Here is a 20,847-nt window from a genome sequence, read left to right on the forward strand (position 1 = left end):
TGGGAGGGGGATGAAGTTTTGCTCTTGTCGCCCAGGCTGGAGTAAAATGGTGCAATTTCGGCTCACTGCAGCCTCTGCCTTGCAGGTTCAAGCGATTCTCCTTCCTCAGCCTCCCAAGTAGCTGGGATTACAGGCGTGCACTACCATGCCCAGCTAATTTTTGAATTTTTAGTAGAGACAGGGTTTCACCATGTTGGTCAGTCTGGTCTTGAACTCCTGACCTCAAGTGATCCACCCACCCCGGCCTCCCAAAGTGTTGGGATTACAGGCATGAGCCACCACTCCTGGCCTAAGGATTGTATTTCTATAAATTCTGAATTGACTTGTGCCAGAGTCCTATTTCTCATATAGCCTTTGAGGATGAATTGAAGAAGATGTAAAAGATTCAGTCCAGTATGATAGTGACTAAATTGTAACTAGTTTATATTTACTGATGTCTAATGGGGCACTTCTTTTTTTTTTTTTTCCTCTGGGGATAGGCTAAATGTTGTGTTGGCTTGTGGGTTCTTTCCCTCTCTTCTTTTTCAGTTTACTCAAAATTTCCTTAAGACATAATTGTTGACTCCTTCTAATGTTAGTTAATTTTTATCTTGCGTAACAATTATTATGACATGATTATAAAAGAAGATATTAAGTGAATTCTTAACTAAATGGGGGTTATAGGAGAAAGGAGGGGAACTTTAAAATATGTTTCCCATAAAGAAGGCCCTTTTTAAATTCCCCTAAAGAAGTTAGTACAGTCTTTCAGCAGGGTAATTTGGGGCCATAAAGTGGAGTAGTAGTTGGGTAAATCAACAGTATAAGAAATATAATCTGCCGCATTTTTGTGCCCCCATACTTTAAAGATAATAGTTATGATTTTCACTTAGATAAATTTTGTGGACATCTGTGTTATTACAGAACACAATTTTGTAGATATTTAAAATCATATAAATGGCAATACTTAGCAAAATGACGAAAGGAAGCACTATTGCACGGTGCTATGGTAGTAATAGAAATGACTTTCCTCTAGGAAATCAGAGACCCATTCAAGTAAACATTTACCTAGATCTATGATACACCGAAGGAATTTGAATTGGCTGCCAATCTTTGTTGTTGTTGCTGTTGAGAGTTCATGTTCAGATCATGTTTCCCAAGTTTGTGAACCAGTACTGCGACTCCCACAGTTGGGTTTCTAAGGAGAGCTTCCTTGTCTTCTTGTATCTGCTTGCTCAAATCTGATATCTGTTCTGTCTAAGAAACTCAGTCTGTCTAAGAAACTGCTTCTCAGAGGCCCTGTTATATTTTCTTCCTGTGCAGGAGGTAAATTTTGGTCCCACTTGTAAATAATTTGGCTTATTTTTAGTATGTGAATTGGAATGTTCTGAATTAGGTCAAAAATTAAATGTTCAACAGCTACAAATTTATCAGATACTATCTTCTGATAAGTAATAGGAGGTGACATTTGAGGTCTTTTTTTTGAAATGGAGTCTCACTCTGTTGCGCAGGCTGGAGTACAGTGACACGATCTCTGCTCACTGTGACCTCTGCCTTCTGGGTTCAAGCAATTCTCCTGCCTCAGCCTCCCAAGTAGCTGGAGGCTACAGGCGCATGCCACCACGCCCAGCTAATTTTTTTATATTTTTTGGTGGAGATGGGGTTTCACCATGTTGCCCAGACTGGTGTCAAACTCCTGACCTCAACTGATGAGCCTGCCTCAGGCTCTCAGAGTGTTGGGATTACAGGCATGAGCCACTGCACCCAGCCTGACATTTGAGTTATGAATGGTAAATCATTTGCTAGACAATGAATAGAGGAACGGCATTCTCATTCGTTTTTGTTTTTTTTTTTTTTTTTTGATGGAGTCTTGCTCTGTCTCCCAGGCTGGAGTGCAGTGGCGCATCTCGGCCCACTGCAAGCTCGGCCTCCCGGGTTCACGCCATTCTCCTGCCTCAGCCTCCCGGGTAGCTGGGACTACAGGCGCCCACCACTGTGCCCAGCTAATTTTTTGTATTTTTAGTAGAGATGGTGTTTCACCGTGTTAGCCAGGATGGTCTCGATCTCCTGACCTCGTGATCCGCCCGCCTCAGCCTCCCAAAGTGCTGGGATTATAGGCATGAGCCACCGTGCCCAGCCAGCATTCTCATTCTTGTAAAGTGTGTTTCTTTTTGTCTCTGTTACTGAAATTATTTAATTTGACAAGCTAATCCAGTCCTTTGATAGGTGATACTCTTGCATATGATAAATGCTTGAACATTATTTAAACAAATTATTTTATGTTTAAGAAAGAAAACTTAAACTGGATAGAATTTGGTTAGATGGAAGGGAACAAGAATTTCTTTGGCATGGACTCTCCAGCAAAGGTGGGAATAGGATCAGCATTTGTTCTATACTTTCTTTGTGTCAGAAATTTTGTGTCACAATTTTTTTTCAGTACATATTATCGGTGTTTGGAAATGAAAAAACCTTTGAAAAAGATTGTTGGCTATGTGACCTTGGGCAAGTTAATAGCCGAACTCACAATTTCTGAAGACAGGACTGTTGTTGGCCTGAACATACCCTTTCTTTCACCTCTTATGTCAGTTGGATGTATTTTCCTTAGACATATTTGTTTTCTGAATATACCTTGTGCATTTCACCGTTATTTTTTCTGTATCCCATTTTAAATATGGGACAGTAGATACTCATTATTACAATGTTTTATTTGTGGTAGGAAGCGTAATATAAGAGTTGTGATACTTTCAGTTACAGTAGAATTCCAGTCCAAAATGGCTTAAAAAATAAAGGTAGTCTATATATATTGGCTTGCAGTTACTGAGAAGATAACATACATGGTTTCATGCAGTACATGATCAGTGCATTGTCTCAGAACTTCCCCTAAGGTCTTAATTTCTTTCTGTCTCTACCTTTTGGCCAACTTTACTCATCTTTTGGCTGATTCCTCTGATGGTTGTAACATGGCTTCCTGCATTTCACTGGCCATGTGGTTTTTAGTTCACATCTGTCAGAGGAGAAAGAGTGACCTTGTTCAAGTCTTGCAATAAATTTTGAAATTTCCTCCAGTGGGCCAGCTTAGGTCACATGCCCAATCCTTCAGTAGTCACTGTGCACAGATAAAATAATCTTACCTGAAGTTACCTAAATTCCTAAGCGGCAGTTGGGGAGCTAGAAGAGAGTATAGATAGGATATAGAAAGATGCTGATGCCTAAACAACAGATGCTCTACCTATCAGTGATAAACTTGAAATTGTTATTGATAATTCTGTGAATTTGGAGAGGAGAGAAAATACCTGTGAAATTTTACATTTAAAATATTTTAAGAACCTATTTACTTTGATTATTGACTGGAAAATACATTTATCCCATCTTGGTAATACCTCGTAATACTGGTTTAAAACATCACACTATTATGAGAGTTAGAGCAGTATAATTCTGATGAAATTTCTTTACCACAGTTGTAATAAAAATGTTTCCTCTTCATTAAATATGTGGTGAAGCTTATTGTTCGTGAAAATGAAACCGATATATTACTTTGTGGGATCACCAAACATAAAACAGAATGGTATCCAAACCCCTTCTTAGTTCTCTGTATTGTGTAGTTGCCAACTCTAACCTTGTCCATGTGGGAGAAAGTCAGGGCATAGGACAAGTTGAAACTTTATTAAATGCCATGTATATTAGTCTGTTCTCATGCTGCTATGAAGAAAATACCCAGGACAGGGTCATTTATAAAGAAAAGAGGTTTAATTGACTTACAGTTCTGCATGAGGCTGGAGAGGCCTCAGGAAACTTACAGTCATGGTGGAAGGCATCTCTTCACAGGGCAGCAGGAGACAGAATGAGTAAAGGGAAAAGCCTCTTATAAAACCATCATTATCTCGTGAGAACTCACTGTCATAAGAACAGAATGGGGGTAACCACCCCCATGATTCAATTATTTCCCACCAGGTCCCTCCTACCACACATGAGGATTGTGGGTACTACAATTCAAGATGAAATTTGGTTGGGGACACAGCCAAATTGTGTCACTACATTTTAAAGGTTTCATTTCTATTTATTTTTAAACAGTTTATTTGGTTAAATAAAGTAGTTTTGTACTCTAAATGAAAAAACTTTTTTTTTTTGGATCAGCTTTCTAAGCAGGCACCCATACATTTATTTATATGTTTATTTTTATTTGTTTTTGAGACAAAGTCTCACTCTTGTCCCCCAGGCTGGAGTGCAATGGCGCAATCTCAGCTCACTGCAACCTCTGCCTCCCAGGTTCAAGTGATTCTCCTGCCTTAGCCTCCCAAGTAGCTGGGATTTATAGGCGCCTGTCTCCACGCCTGGCTAATTTTTGTATATTTTAGTAGAGACCGGGTTTCACCATGTTGGCCAGGCTGGTCTTGAACTCCTGACCTCGCATGAGCCACTGAGCCCGGCCTATTTATTTTTAATTAATAAAATTGATTTACCTTATATATTGCTATTATCTGTCATCAAGTTCTATCAGTCTTTTCTGGAAGTACTTCTCTTCTTTTTTGCCTTATTCTATTTTCACTACCACTTAACTGACGTTACTAATAAATTGTTGCTGGGGCTCTGTTTTTCTGATCAGTGTGACCCTGTAATCACTTGTCTCAGACATATGTTTTCTTTGAAATGCAGAATCCCAGGCTTCTCCCTAGTAATCCAGAATCAAGGAGAGGGCTGGGGATCATCTGCACACTAGAAGATTTTTTAGAATAACTGTTATAGTCTTTTCTTCTTCCAGTTTCTTCCTTTAAGAGCAGTGGTTCTTTTCTTTGTTTGAGACAGTCTCACTCTGTTGCCCAGGCTGGAGTGCAGTGGCACTATCAAGGCCCAGTGGACCCTCGACCTCTGGGGCTCAATCGATTCTCCACCTCAGCCTCCTGAGTAGCTGGAACTACAGACACGCTCCACCATACCCAGTTAATTTTTGTATTTTTTGTAGAGATGGGGGTTTCGCCACATTGCCCAGGCTGGTCTCGAACTCCTGTACTCAAGCAATCCGCCCGCCTCTGCCTCCCAAAGTGCTGGGATTACAGGAGCAGTGATTCTTCACCATAATTATATCACTTAGTGACTCTGCCCCAGTACTTGGTTTCCTATATCATAGAGGGGTTAAAAATCTATTTTTCACAAAACAAAATAATTATGTATATTTTGTTAAATTTCTAACTTAAGTTTTATCAGCATTATAGTATTACTTAGAAGTATATATTGTTGCCATGGTTTAAACATATATACACAAATAAAAATCTACCAGTAGCTGAACATTAGTGAATATGTCCTATACTAACTGTAAAACAAAAAGATAACACATAAGCATACAGTTATTAAATAGGAAGCAATAATACCTTCATAGCCTAGTATGGGACAAGGACTTAAGGTCCACGAGTATTGCCGTTATTCCAGAGGACCACATCTTTGGCATATCACCTTTAATTGTGATATGGCCATTGAGAAATTAGATGTATCACTGCTTGAGGGTCATTGCATTTGATTATGTTACTGCCTGTTGTAAAACATTCATGCCTTCCTGGGAATTCCATTTTCTGCCTGGTACTCAATGCTCTTCATTGTTAAGCGTTAGTATGTTTTCCAGTGCTTTCTTTTCTGTTCTAAATTTTCCTCAGACATATCTACTCTGTGTCCTCAATGTACTTTATGTATTCCACCCTTGCCTTTGCTGTACCTCTAGCTAAGTTTTGTCCTTTAAGGTCCATATCCTCTGTGAGCTCCCTCTGTCCGCCTTTTGCTCACGTTTCCTGCCTTTGAGATTAGGAGCCTTCTTCATGTAGGGGTCATTTTTTGATGCCATGGTTTAGTTACATATTCTTGTCTTATTTCTCCAGCTAGACTGTAAACTCCTTGACAGTATGGGTCATGTCATTTAATTTCATCTCTCCCTAAATACCTAAAATGTGCTTTTTACATAGCAGTCAGTAAAAGAAGGAAGGGTATCAGTTTCATTGCTAAAATTTTTTTCTTTAGTGTAAAGTTATCTAGATGTGGTCTAGTACATTTTTTCAACTACTTTGGTTGATTAAGAGAATATGCAGAGTGCAAATGTATGTATGTGTCTGTCTATCTGTCTCTGTGTGTGTGTGTGTGTGTGTGTGTGTGTGTGTGTGTATTTTTTTTTTTTAAAGAGACAAAGTCTTAATCCGTCACCCAGGCTGGAGTGCAGTGGTGCCATCATAGCTCACTGCAGCCTTGAACACTTGGGCTAAAGCAGTCATCCCGTCTCAGTCTTCCAAGTAGCCAGGACCACAGGTGTGTGCTGCCATACCTGGGTAATTATAGGCGTGAACCACTGCTCCTGGTCAATGTATGTTTTTATTGTCTTTATCCAAATCTGTTAGTCAAGCAGTAAGGTTTTAGATAAATGAAAATAAAGTTCTTATATTTTACTGTTTTGCATTTATTTCTAGGCCACTGTGTATTTTTCTTTATGCTAGTCACATGCATATTTATATACAGCATGTGTATAAGTAGGCCTATGTAAGTTAGAGGCATATAATACATTTATGTTTACATTGTTAGTTTGCTTTTGTTACTATTACTTGTGTTGTCTCTTATATTATACTTTTATTCAGGATTAAAACTTAGCTAGCAAAATATTATATGGCATTGTATTAACTGTGTATGTGATATAGTTGCATGCATTCTTATAGGTAAAAATTTATATGAAGAAATGGAAATCTTATTTAAAAAATAAACTGCACTATTTAAAATAGAAACCCACCTTTTTAACATTGCAGCTGAGTTAAACAAATAATCTTTCCACCATTACCAAGAGGTGCTGTAGTTAAAAATACATTTATACATATTATTTTTAAAAACCTAGTTAACTTTAAAATATGTAAGTTTTCTTGTCGTTTAGGGTTCTGTGAAGCTGATCATCAAGAGGGTTGCAAATCATTGGTGGTTTCTATTTTCAGATTTCCACATCCCGGAGTAATTTGCTTTAATTTCACCCAATTTAACCTATACTTCACACCATCACCATTCAGCTTTAATAGCTATGTTCTATGCATAAGAAAAGCAGATAAATGTCCACAATTAGGCTGCAAATGATTACAACTAGTTAGGGCTTTATGAAGACAAAACTTAAAGGACCATGGCGCCAAACAAAGCCACAAAGACGGCTTGAAAATGCTGTCTCGAGAAGTCAAGTCTACTATGGCATTTGATTTATTACTTTTGTAGTTGATTTGACTTATTTTTAATATATTGGCAGGTGTGCCTACTCTGAGAAGTATTCATCTTTAAAGAATATTAGTTCTCTGTTCATTTATTTTGGTTTTTAATTTATTTGCTTTTTTGAATCTCAGCATAACCAGATTGATTCTTTTTTCAAAAATATTATTAAAAGGTAGCAGTTTTTTAAAAATTGAGAATAATTTTTTGAAATGTACTGGCATTTATATGCCTTATTAAAGCATTTCTGAAATCAAGACTTTTCTGAAATGTTTATATGTTGAATAACCCTATCAGACATTTACTGGAAGTATAGTTTTACAATTTTGTATAGAATTTCATTTCCAGATAGGTTTTAGTATGCAAAATATAAGCCTATGGAGGATTACTTCTATGAAATGTTACTTGTATGTGCACATGTATAAAAAATTCAGAAATTGTTTTAATCCTATTTGTATATTTTCTAAGATGTATGTTCTTGTCGATGGTTAATGTATACTGTTATTTCAAGGTATAAAGAATTTATTTATGGTTTAAGGTTTTAAAAAGTTAAATTATTCATTTTAATATAATGGCATTTTGTAAATTTATTTTCTCCTATGAAGTAAAACTTATTATTTTGGTTAATATATCGCTGTATTTAATGAAGTAAATAAATCTCAGTCTCAAGACTGGATCCCATCTCTTTTCAAAATTTTCTGAAGATTTTAATCAAGGGGTGACATATAAAAACATTGTTCTTTAAATACTTTGTAATAAATATGTACATAACATAAATATCAAATAAATATAACTCAAGGCTTTAGTCTGGTATTCCAACATTAGTCATTCTGTTAGAAGTTCTCTCACACATTTTATATAGATAAGAATAGCAATACTGATGGATAATAACTTTATGGGCACCCATAATTATTATTATAATTGTAATTCTCCCCATTTTAGAAATGTAGTGTTAATCATTTTATTTATTATATAAGTGGTAACATGTATTTAAACATTTAGATGTCTTATTTTCTTAAATAATAATTCTGTCCTTAGTTTATTATTGCTTAAAATCCAAAATAAATGTAGATGAAAAACCAAAGCAGTTGTGGGTTTTTTTGTACACATGTAACACACATGTGTGTGGTGTTGCGTGCAGGTGCTAACTTTAAAAAACAATACTGGGGAATTAATAGCTGTGTACTTTGTTTATAAAACCAGTGTATGTGGGAAAGTACACTAAAACTTATTATTTTTAAATATCCTTATTTTAAATAAAGTAGTCACTTATTTGTCCTGCAAAGTAGACCAGTATAGCCATGGCAAGACAATACAGCTACACAGCTTCACAGTTGTATTAAACTAGTTTCATATGCTATATCATAAAACTTTCAGTCCAATCAGCAACTAAATTTAAATACTGCAAATTGTAGCAGCAAAACAATAATTCTGCTGATTAGCCCCTTTCCATTTCTTGTAAGTGAACTGTTTATGCTGTTGAGTACCTTTTGAAAAAAGAAAAAGCCAAAACAGCCTTGATTAGTCAAGGAGTAATTGGATGACTTGATTTTAGCAAGAGAATGAATTGGTTGATGATAGCCTGTAACTAAGTGTAGTGGTTCTGTTCAGATGAATACATAACATACAGTCATCAGATCTTGACAGGTATAACATATTAGCAGTGCTAAAATCCCATGGTGGGGGGATTAGATGGAAATGGAGGGGAATAAGTTTGCCATGAAGTCTTTTGCTGGAAAATTTGAGGTGATTCTTAGAGGACTTTCCATAAATATTCATAGTTTTTTTGTTGTTCTGATTTTCCATTGGGGGGTAAATAGGTGGAGCGATTTCTCTATTATAATAGTCCCCCTGTTTTTTGCTCTAAAGACAAAATAGTTCTATAGACAAAAGAGCTAATGGGATCACTGAACTTTTTGCAGGAGGATCAATGATAATATCCTTTCACTTTTGTGGAAAATCATGGGGTAAAGATCATGGCTTCTTAGTAAGAGCCTTGATGCATTAAATGTATTCATATTTAACTAAAGTCTTGATGATGTCAGAACTTTTTGTATACTGCATTCTTATTTATGATTTCCTGATTACTTTCAAGACTGTATCTGAGTTTGTATTAATGAAATATGGCATAAAGCAGGAAAGAAATTTTTTAAATGTATTCATTTGTAACTAGTCTTAAAACAGCCCGGTTGTACTGCCTGTCCTTCACCAAGAATAGAATACAATAACCACCCCTTCTCTACCATAACGTGTTGTGTGGGTCCAAAAGTTTCATTTGCATAAAATATGGGATCACTTTATTTCTAGGTGAATTAAATGACAGGATGAACCTGCACAGCTGACCACAGGGGTATAAGGGGTGTCACAAGGTCCTGGCCCATCCAAATCCATTCTGATACTGGCTTTGATTTGGCACCACCTGGTGGTGATAGCTCTAGCTTAACTGTTGAGGACTAGATCTTGTAGACTGACTAGGACTTTATAAGATTGCAGTAGAAATTCTAGAAAGATCTCAGGTAGATCGTACCCATTTTGTTGGGCCAGTTGGGGTGGGTTACATCAGAAAAGTACTGGGGATGCAGTGGCCTCCCTTACACAGTCTGCTCCCAAAGGACGTGGTTGCTTGCTTATCCTTCATCTCCCTAGGTCTTATCCTTTCTTCCATGTTTCTATTCTCATTTTAGAACTGTGTGTTAATGCATTTAACGGTATATTTTGTGAGGTATATTATCTGGTTTCAGGGCATCTACCATCACAGTACTTTTCATTTGGACCTAAGATGTGATCTCTATTGTGTAATGTGGATTTAGTCAAACCATCATCTTCCTATTAGAACACTAGGTGTTCTTGGTGAGTCATCCCTCTTACATTCCTATATTCTCCCGTCTGTATCTTAGAAAAATTAGATAGAAGTCAAAATCCATTGATATTATGAATAAAGGTTATAAAATGATCTTAGGAGGTAGGTGCTGTTATTGTGTACATTTTACAGAGGAAACTAAGGCATGGAGAAATTCACCCAACAACTAATCAGTCAGTCTGAAATCCAGATTTGAATCCAGATGTTCTGATTCCAGAGTATGTGCCCTTAATCACTTCTGTTATACTTCCATCCTGCTGGAATGTCTTCTTTACTCTCTGCTTCCCTTTGCAAATATCTGTCTCTGAAAGGCCTCGTCTGCATGCCAGCCTTCCCTCCTTAATCCTGATTCATGCTGATCCATCCCTTCTCTCTCTCTTTTCTCCTTTTTTATTGCTACATTCATTGGTCTTAGTTATAGTATGTAGGTATGTGTTCCCACTTCTTAATTTGACTTATACATTCAAACAATTGTTTGTACTAACTAAAATATGTAATCCAATGCAAACACCCCAGAAGTCTTCAGAAGATAATTGTCTGTCCTTCACTAATAGTTAAGCAATTCAGGGATGAAGAGATAAGAAATTTCTTGTGTCTTCTATTGCAGTGTGTAGTTTGCCATGTTTTATGCTTTGCTTCTCTAGTAATTTTTGTGATTGATATGCTTAGCACTAGTTTCTTTGAAATGCTCACTAAATGTCTTATTGTGTGCTGTGAAATTGATCTTTTTCTGTTGTGCTGCATGTTTAGCTTCATCTAGAATCTGTAGTTTCCCTCTAACAATTTTTCATTCTAAGTGCCAATAACTGCTTGAGGCATTCATTCATTCATTGATTCTTCCTTCAGTCATGTCTTCACTTGTATTTTTGTTCACCCCTTTTTTGGGCCTGTTGTGCATCAGCTCTGATCAGGGCACTGGTGGGAAGTAGAAAGACATTTAAGATACACATAATCCCCAAGCTTAGGTAACTAGGCATAGAATCATATATTCTAATACTAGATGTTAGAATGGATAGTGGTCAGATGAATAGAATAGATAGTGGCAGTTCAAATAGAGGGTATGGTTAGAGAAGGCATATTGTTATGGAGATACCATTCAGTGACATTTCATTAAGGCCATGAAAGATATGTAAGTTTTTTTGAAAGGCAAAAGTGAGGAGGAAGAATATTCCAAGCAGAGGGATGAGTAACAGCATGGAAGATGAGAAATGAAAGCATTGAGAGTAATTTAGTTTGATTGAAAATGGGGTCTTGTGGGCACCAACATTACAAAAATTAAAGCTCTGATTTGCTGTTTAGTTTATTTCTTGAATAATGAATGGTTCACATGTCCCCTTTATCCATAACTTACAGTATTGCTAATACAGACAGAATTCTAGTTTTTGTTAATTTCTGTGTTTGCATTTTTTTCCTCCTTGTAATATGACTCCTTGGAAAGGTGTAAAAATGGGATTTTCTCAGAAGCCATATTTAAGGTAAAATATGTAACCACCAGTTCTGCTGTACTTTATTCCAAACAAGTCTCTACAACTCCTCTGTGACTCAGGTGTGGTAGAGATCTCTTAGACCTGAGTTCCTCTAGAATTGCCTTGTAAATGAAGGGAAACGAAACTATACATTTTAAGGACGGATGTAATTTGTAATAGAGAGAAAGGATATTTATTTATCTTTGAGGCCCAAAAAAGGCAGTGGGAAAAAATACAGTGATAGTTAAACATGAGGAACTTTCTGGCCTTCATGAGTCAGCACGAGTTTGGCCTGAGCTGAGGATTTCTGGAGAGTGGTGATGGTAAGGTTGGAAGGGTGAGGGCAAGGTCAGTTTATACGGGGCTATTTCTGCAGGCAGAAGGCTGAGTGATGTTTTGTAAGTTAAGAAAATAGAGAGCCGGCTATTGCAAAGGGTAAATACAACAGAAACAGTCAGCTCAATATTGGAAGTAGGGCAGAATCTCAATATTAATTCAAAATAGCATTGATTGGCTGAGCGCAGCGGCTCACGTGTAATCCCAGCACTTTGGGCAGCTGAGGCGGGAGGATTACTTCCACCCAACTGTTCAAGACCAGCTTGGGCAAGATAACAAGACCTCATTTCTACTGAAAACAAACAAAAAAAATTAGCCAGACTCAGTGGCAGGCCCTTGTAGTTCCACCTACTCAGGAGGCTGAGGCAGTAGGATAGCTTAAGGCCAGGAGATCAAGGCTGCAATGAGTCGTGATTGTGCCACTGCACTCCAGCCTGGTGACAGAGCAAGACCCCATCTCAAAACAAAAACTAAATAACATTGGTTAATTTTGCCTTTTACACATTTAAAGTATTTGTTATATAATAAGGAATAAGAAGTGAAAATCTTGTTTAAAGCTGAATGCTAGTTCTCATTAAGATACTTCTTTTTTGCCTACTTCTTTGAAAAGAGTTGCTATGTTGCAGCAACTAAAAATTTAAAACCCTTGAGCAATTGAATATAATTAAGTACAGGTGTTGACTCTGGGTTATAATTCATAACTTTTAAGTGACTTTAAGGATTCTTTAATGGTGCGGATGTCTAATTATCTACAATATAAGTATAATACCAGTAACTGTTAGGCAGAATTTTCTGGTGTTCTGTACATTTAGAAGAATTACACTGTATAATATTGTAATGTGTTGCTTCTTGTCGGTCACAACCAGAAGATTTTTTTGATTGCTACTATATTAAATATAAGCTCCAATTTTAACGTTTTTCATGTCTTTCTACCTGCTTTTTTTCTCTTTATCTCATCCTTACTATTCAATGTTGTTTTTCACTGCTTAAAAGTATATTATTTTTAATTTAAGAGAGCTCTAAAAATTAGAAGAAAATAACAATTTTTAAGATTTCTCAGAAATGAATTGACCCACTTTATTATTCTCTCCTATGCTAAATATCTGTTTGTCTCAAGATTTGGAATTATATTTACTTACAGCTTTGCTTGATTGCTCCCATATAAGTTTACTTTGTGTAAAAGTCCTATAGGAATCATTTATAATTTCTTTAATTTTAGACTAGTCCCTCAAAGTCAGCTACATATGCCTTTTTACTAAGCTTTTCAAAAACTTAATCAATTTTTGAGTATGTCAAAGGGAGGGTAGTTTTATTCCTCTTGGTCTAGATTCAGTTTTAGAGCTGTTTCCTGTAATGAGAGAGGAGGAAGGAAGAGGAGAGGGGAGACAAGCAGAGCAAAAGCAAATTCTTCTGGCTACTTGTAGTTTTGTTTTTTATTCCAGCATTAAACAATTAGACTATAGCACAGACTGGATTATTTTATGGCCTTTGTTATATCTATTTTAATAGACTTTTCTCTGGAAAACAAATATTAAAGACTTTAGAGATTACTTTTGATTGATTTCTTATTGTAAATCAGCACAACCCACCAACTCCAGTTTTACTATTCCATTATGCTTTTGAATCAAGTAATTAACACTTTACATACTAGACCAATTATTTCCATTTTTATATATTTACAAAATATTTTATTTCTCCAGAGATCTAAAAATACATTCACTGATTAATACAACTCTCTTCATTTGTTTCAAACTCTAAAGGCTAGAAATGTAAACCTACCTCTTTTTGAGTGGAATATTGTTAGTGGAATGTACTGTTAGTTATTTTGTGTATGCCAAAATTTGCCTTCTTCCCTGATATTGTTAAGAAAGGCAAATTGATTTTTGAAGTGAATATAATAAATTGAGATGCTCTTCTCCCACTTTTTAACTTTTTTATTTTTACTTTTTGAGACAAAATCTTACTCTGTCACCCAGGCTGGAGTGCAGTGGCGCAATCTCCCCTCACTGCAACCTCCACCTCCCCAGGTTCAAACAGTTCTCCTGCCTCAGCCTCCTGAGTAGCTGGGACTACAGGCACCACCACGCCCAGCAAATTTTGTATTTTTGGTAAAGACAGGGTTTCACTATGTTGGCCAGGCTGGTCTCGAACTCCTGACCTTAGGTGATCTGCCCGCTTAGGCCTCCCAAAGTGCTGGGATTACAGGCATGAGCCACTGTGCTGGGTCCCACTTTCTAACTTAAGGAAAGTGATTAAAACTACACACCTTACTTAATGCAAAGATACATATTACAAGCTTTAGGTTAAGCTATAAATTAGATTATGGTTTTGCTCAAATTGCTTTTGTTGCCAAGATGTTAAGGAGCTTTATCGAGATTAAGACTAGAGTTTTGCAGTGTTTCTGTAAACCAGGGCTTAAACTATATTTTCAAATCAGAGCATTTGGAGTGTGCAATAACTAGCTTTTATACCTCTTCTCCCCCCAACCCCTGTTCACATCCCCACTTCCACTCCAGTGCAATAAAGAATTTTTGTCATGTCATTTATGGAAAATAAATAGGAGTTTGTATTTTCCAGTGTTTATTAATAAAACTATAGATATTAAAGGAATTGCCAATGCATGTTTAGCTGTCTCCCTTCTCTTTAAATATTAATGAGTTAGAGAACTGTAAGGAAGTTGGGAACCAGAGTTCTGACATAAGGTAATACTTTGTTTTGAAGAATGGATTGGAAATTTGAAAAGGTAAAGGTTTTTTTAGCAGGATATTCTTGTCTTGATTTCTAACATTGTATTTAATAATTGATCTTCTATTGATTTAGGAATCTGGCCCCTAACCTCTGAATGATTAGACTATAAACTAGCGGGACTCTGGATTAGAATATAAACACTCAAAACATTTACTGTTAACACATAGGACAAACTGGAAAGCAGTGTAAAATAATGTAGCATGTAGTTTGTTTTGGTGCTGTGATTTAATATTACCATATATTTGTGTAATTTATTTCTCTTTATCTGTAGTTTGCATTTTAGAAAAGTGGTTATCTGGTTGACGTCATTTTCTTGAGTTAATTTGCACATTCATCCTGTTTTCGTGTGTCCCATCAGATTTCTAATGCCATTCTTCTGATCGTATGTGAAGAACAGTGATTCCCTTTTAGCTGGTTCTTTACTTCTGGTTAGTCTTTCTAAACTGCTGCTTTCTATATTACTCATTAATGTAAGACTCCGTATTGGCTCCCTATTGGCTAGTAGATGAGCTCCAGACTTATCCTGATATTTGGACCTCCCTATCCTCCATGCCCACCTTTTATCATTTTCTACTCTTCAGCACAATTTCTCACTGTGATCAGCTCTCCAGTAAGCTTTGTTCATTTCAAATTTTAGTTTTTAGCTGATGCTTTCTCCTGTTGCTTGTCATGCCTTTCTTCATCTTCTTAACCTATTCAATTTTTCCTATTTTTAAAGGCCTTACTGATTACCTGTTATTAATTATGCTTATATTTAAAGTCTGCTGGTGAATATTGCTCTCCCTTTTTAATAGGTTAGATTTGTTTCCTCACCAGATTATCCAGTTACTGAGATCAAGATCCTCTTATTTTTGTTTTTAATTCTCACAGACTTAGCACATTGTTGGATATATAAGGAGTCTTTCTCCAATTGGAAAACTTATATTTAACAAGGCATATTATAGTTTGCATATGTGTTGAGAGGGTGGCAGTTTATGCAGTGGTTTACATGCCAAGGAATTCTTTACCTCTGTATTGTATAGTGGTAGAGTATGGGAAAAGCATAAGTCAAATAGGTCTATTTTGATTACATACCCTCTTATTCCCAAGAAAACTCTAGACATGCTATTTGGAATCTCAAAGTAGCTTATCTGTTTTCTCTTGCTGTAACTGAATACCTGAGACTGAGTAATTTATAAAGTAAAGAAACACATTTCTTTTTTTTCTTTTTTTTTTTTTTTTGAGACGGAGTCTCGCTCTGCCGCCCAGGCTGGAGTGCAGTGGCCGGATCTCAGCTCACTGCAAGCTCCGCCTCCCGGGTTCACGCCATTCTCCTGCCTCAGCCTCCCGAGTAGCTGGGACTACAGGCGCCCGCCACCGCGCCCGGCTAGTTTTTTGTATTTTTTAGTAGAGACGAAACATATTTCTTACAATCATGTAGTCTGGAAAGTACAAGGTCAGCAGGCTGCAGCTGGTGAGGGCCTTCTTGCTAGTGGGGACTTTCTGTAGAGTCCCAAGGCAGCACAGCTCAGGCCACCATATGGTGGTGGAGCTCATAAGAAATGGGCAAACTTTTTATAACAAACCCACTCTGGTGATAAATAGCCTACTCCCTTGATAACCCAAAAACCCATGAATGGCTTAATCCATTCTAGGGGCAGAGCCCTCATGACCCAGTCACCTCCCAGAGATTCCACTTCTCAACACTGCTGCATTGAGTTTCCAACACATGAACTTTCGGGGAATGCGCTGAAACTATAGCCCAGGTTTTCTATGACAGATGGTTTATAAGTATTGCTGTGAAGCCTGTACTCTTCAATACATCATGTATTTCTATGTCTCTCTAGGGATTCTTTGCTTCTAAAAACTGAATACAACCCAAGTTTAAGTAGTACTATAGGAAAGCAGTTCACTGAAGTGCTGAATTTCCAAAGTATATTTTTGTTTCTGAAGTCCTTCAGGTTAGATTCAGCATCCTAAACAGAGTATAGATTTATCCTTTTTACTCACATCTTTATGGAGTAAGAACAGGCCTTGAGTGAATGAGTAAACTGATTAATCTTCACTTCATTTATAATCATTGAAAAGAGCCAACTCATCATTTCTGCCAAATCATACCAATAAATAAGTAGCATGCAGAATGTCCAGTACCATAGGAATAGTGAAATGTATCTCACCAGGTAAATATGTATTTTGAATGGACCTCAGTAAGGGAGGTACAGAAATTAGAAAAGTCACAATTTTAGAGTAAGCATTGACGTTTTGCATTTATTCCCTTAGTGAATAGATTTTATATTAGAAACAGTTTATATAACTAACTAAAAATATTTTTTGGTTCATTTCATTTGATACTGCCTCAGAGTATACTGGAGCCACTCAGGGGAGTTCTGAGTTGGAGATTCTGTTAGTGAGAGTGTAATAGAGGGATAAGAGAAGAGAGCTAAGAAAGACATCAACATTTATGGGTAAGTTATAACAAGAAAAGAAATGACCAGAGAAAATAGAAGAAGAATATCAGGAGAATGCAGTTAGAAAGAAGCAATGAAAGAGACTACTATTTCAGTGCTCTAAAGTTAGGTGCTACTGAGTGGTCATTCAAGATTCCTAAAGAATGGCTGTTAGATTTTAAATCATTAAGGCAAATCACTGATGTCCTTTCTAAGATCAGTTTGTTAGCTTGGTGGTGGCATATGCCAGACTATAGTGGGTTGAGTTGTAAATAGGGGAAAAAAGTAGAGAGAGGAGATGTAGACAGCTCCTTCAAGAAGCTTAGCTCTGAACTGGAGGAATGAAAGTAATAACTAGAGGGGAAATTAATGTCCAGGGTGAATGACATGATTGATTTAATGCAGAATTTTAAGCATGCTTAAATGTTGATGAGCAAGTATTAGTGGAAATGGAGGAGATACAAATACAGGAGAGAGGTGTAATAGATTGAGGTCTGAGGAAATAGAAGGAACAGTCTATGGAGCAAACTTCCTTGAGAGGGGCTCATATCCAGCACAGAGATGGCAGAGAGATTTACTAGAAATAGTAGAAGGAGTGATGTTGTCCATTTTACTGCTGGAGAGAAGGAAAGGTTAGTTAGATAACAACAAAAAGGGGGTTGGCTCTCCAGAAATGACATGCATTTCCCTGTGAAGCGGGGAAGGTTAAGGTAGCAGGGGAGAACTGGAAAGCACTAGAAATTTGAGAGAAGTCAAGAAGGTTTGAAAAGAGTACTTTGCTGTGAAAGGAAACACTGTAGGATTGCTGGGTGAGAAATCTCTGTAATAGAATCTGGCTTAAGCCTATTAAGATTAATTTTTTTTCTATAACAAATAGTTTTTTAAATGAGGGTTTACCATAGTTAACGTTTTAGTTACCCATTATGTATTTCTCCTTGTGCAAATTAAACTTGTTTGTTGTGTTTTTTGTTTTGTTTTGTTTTGTTTATTTGAGACATAGTCTCACTCTTGTCGCTTAGGCTGGAGTGCTGTGTCGCCATCTCGGTTCACTGCAGCCTCCACTTCCCAGGTTCAAGCAGTTCTCCTGCCTCAGCCCCCCAAGTAGCTGGGACCACAGGCGCATGCCACCACGCCTGGCTAATTTTTTGTATTTTTAGTAGAGATGGGGTTTCATCATGTTGGGCAAGCTGGTCCAGAACTCCAGACCTCAAGGTGATCTCCCCTCGAACTCACAAAGTGCTAGGATTACAGACATGAGCCACCATGCCTGGCCTATTGTGTTTTTTAAGAAGTGACTTAAAAAGACCAGGCAGGCAGATCACTTGAGGCCAGGATTTGAGACCAGCCTGGCCAACATGGCAAAACCCCATCTCTACTAAAAGTACAAAAAAGTTAGCCACACATGGTGGCACGCACCTGAAATCCCAGCTATTCAGGAGGCTGAGGCACTAGAATTGCTTGAACCTAGGAGGTGGAGGTAGCAGTGAGCTGAGATCCCACCGCTGCCCTCCAGCCTGAGCAACAGAGCAAGACTCTTTCTCAAAAATAAATAAATAAACAATAAAAAATGACTTATTTTTGTATAAACAATGCATGTTTATTATAAAAAGTTTAAATGAGACAAAACTGATAAAGAAGTTTTTAAAAATTACTCAGTAGCTCACTTCTCAGAAATTCTCATTAGCATTTGGTCGGTGCCATTAAGAGAGAGAAATGACTTTATACAAATGTGATCATATAGTGTATGTGCTATTTCAAATAGACTAAATTTCATTTTGAGTTTGAAAGAAAAAGAAATAATACAGAAGAAATTACTGAACCTCAGGTACGGGTTTTTTTTTTTTTGTTTTTTGTTTTTAACAAAAGATACAAAAGATAGGTTCTTAAATGATCCTTTAGGCCATAAGAGAGAATTCTGAAGCCTTTTGTAGACTTGATTTTTTTTTCTTTTCTTTCCTTTTTTTTTTTTTTTTTTGAGATGGAGTTTCGCTCTTGTTGCTCAGGCTGGAGTGCAGTGGCACAATCTCAGCTCACCACAACCTCTGCCTCCTGGGTTCAAGCAATTCTCCTGCCTCAGCCTCCTGAGTAGCTGGTGATTACAGGCATGCACCACCATGCCTGGCTAGTTTTGTATTTTTAGTAGAGATGGAGTTTCTCCATGTTGGTCAGGCTGCTCTCAAACTCCTGACCTCAGGTGATCTGCCCACCTTGGCATCCCAAAATTACAGGCGTGAGCCACCGGGCTCGGCCTTTGTTGTTGTTGTTCAATCACCCAACTTGAAAATGTGTGACTTGATTTTAATGCTTGTATGAGCATAGTTTTCTTCTCCTGCTCTTGATGTTATATGTGGTGTCAGTGATTCTGTGTCAGATGGTTGACCATCCTATAGTTGGTCAAGTATACTTTTTATTTCAGTGTTTATGCCATCTTGTTTGGAATGTGAGTCTTTGAAAGTGGCTATGATTTCTAAGTAGGCCACCTTCTTGACTGATAGGATCACTTTCACAGACTGTGAGAAATCTTAGGGTGTCTTACTTTATACAATTAGTCCACTTATAGAAAGAGAAAATGTTTCAAAACTCGGTGAATTTAGAAAAGCTAAACTTTAGCACTTTTGGACTCTTGTGTTATAAGAAATTTTATCTGTCTTTATGTCTAAATAGTATCTGACTGTTGAATACACCTTCCTTCTTTAAATATTTTTTCCCTCACTCTCATAAGACCATACTCCTAGTTTTTCTCTGACTTAGGTTAGTCCTTTTCAGTCTCTTGCCAAGTTCTTCTCCTCTCTCAGACATCTGAGTGTTGGAGTGCTCTCTCTAGGTGAGGTCATTCAGATCTGTTACTTTAAACACATTTGATAACTGTCAATTTTATATCTTCATTCATGACCTTTCATCCTAGCCTATCTCTAAAATATAGTCTTAGTACAAACGCTTCTTTTCTTCTCCACAGTCTTATTTGAGTACCACTCGTCTGGTTATTGCTCATTGGCACCACTATAGCTACCTCCTAACTTTGTCTGCAGTCACTCTTGCCTCCTCTCTTAGAATCTTTTCTTTTTACAGTAGCTAAAGTGGACTATTTAAATCATAAGTCTTATCACCCTGCCTTCCATATATATATATATAGCTATATATATATAGTTTTTTTTTTAAACAAGGTCTTACTCTGTCGTCCAGCATAATCACAGCTCTAGGAAAAAAAAAACCTAGAAACTCTGTTTATTTTAATCCTTTCCAAGATGAATTGAATAGCATGAAACTATATTACTCAAAATTAATTTTTTGAGTATATTGCTGAGGATTTCTTCTAAATTAGTAATTCCTACATTAAAAAAAAAAGGTATATTCCCCAGTTACTGGAAGAATTTTGTGTGTTAGACTCTCTGCTAAACACTTGACATATATTATCTGATTTAATCATATCCATTCTCTGGGAGGTAGAAGCATCCTCATTTTAAAGATGCGAAGATAAGATCTATAGAGGTTAGGTAATTTGTCTAAGATTCTATGATCAGTAAATCTATCTGATTATAGAGTCCGTGAACTCAGATAGGTTTGCTGATCATAGAATCATATATATATATATATATATATATATATATATAGTTTTTGTTTTTTTTTTTTTAACAGGGTCTTACTCTGTCACCCAGCATGATCACAGCTCACTACAGCCTCGACCTCCCAGGTTCAAGCAGTCCCCCACCTCAGGTCCCCAAGTAGCTGAGACCACAGGTGTGCACCACCATGCATGGCTAATTTTTTTATTTAGAGACGAGGTCTCACTATGTTGCCTAGGCTGGTGTCAAACTCCTGAGCT

The 20,847-nt window shown here is 36.9% G+C and overlaps 1 protein-coding gene across 5 annotated transcripts in view; it reads left to right on the top strand.

Moving 5' to 3' along the window:
- The window catches only part of OLA1 (Obg-like ATPase 1), a 172,648-nt gene that overhangs the window by 82,664 nt on the left and 69,137 nt on the right, over positions 1–20,847 (top strand). Inside the window, exon 5 of one of the 5 annotated variants that reach the window (XM_011991889.1) lies at positions 20,661–20,762. The exons of the other annotated variants lie outside the window; for them this stretch is intronic. Within the exon in view, the coding sequence (XP_011847279.1) occupies positions 20,661–20,762 (102 nt within the window). The remainder of the gene's footprint in view (positions 1–20,660; positions 20,763–20,847) is intronic. 5 annotated transcript variants of the gene reach the window in all.

The sequence above is a fragment of the Mandrillus leucophaeus genome, unplaced genomic scaffold, assembly GCF_000951045.1.
Source record: "Mandrillus leucophaeus isolate KB7577 unplaced genomic scaffold, Mleu.le_1.0 Scaffold40, whole genome shotgun sequence".
In the NCBI taxonomy this organism is placed as follows: Eukaryota; Metazoa; Chordata; class Mammalia; order Primates; family Cercopithecidae; genus Mandrillus; species Mandrillus leucophaeus.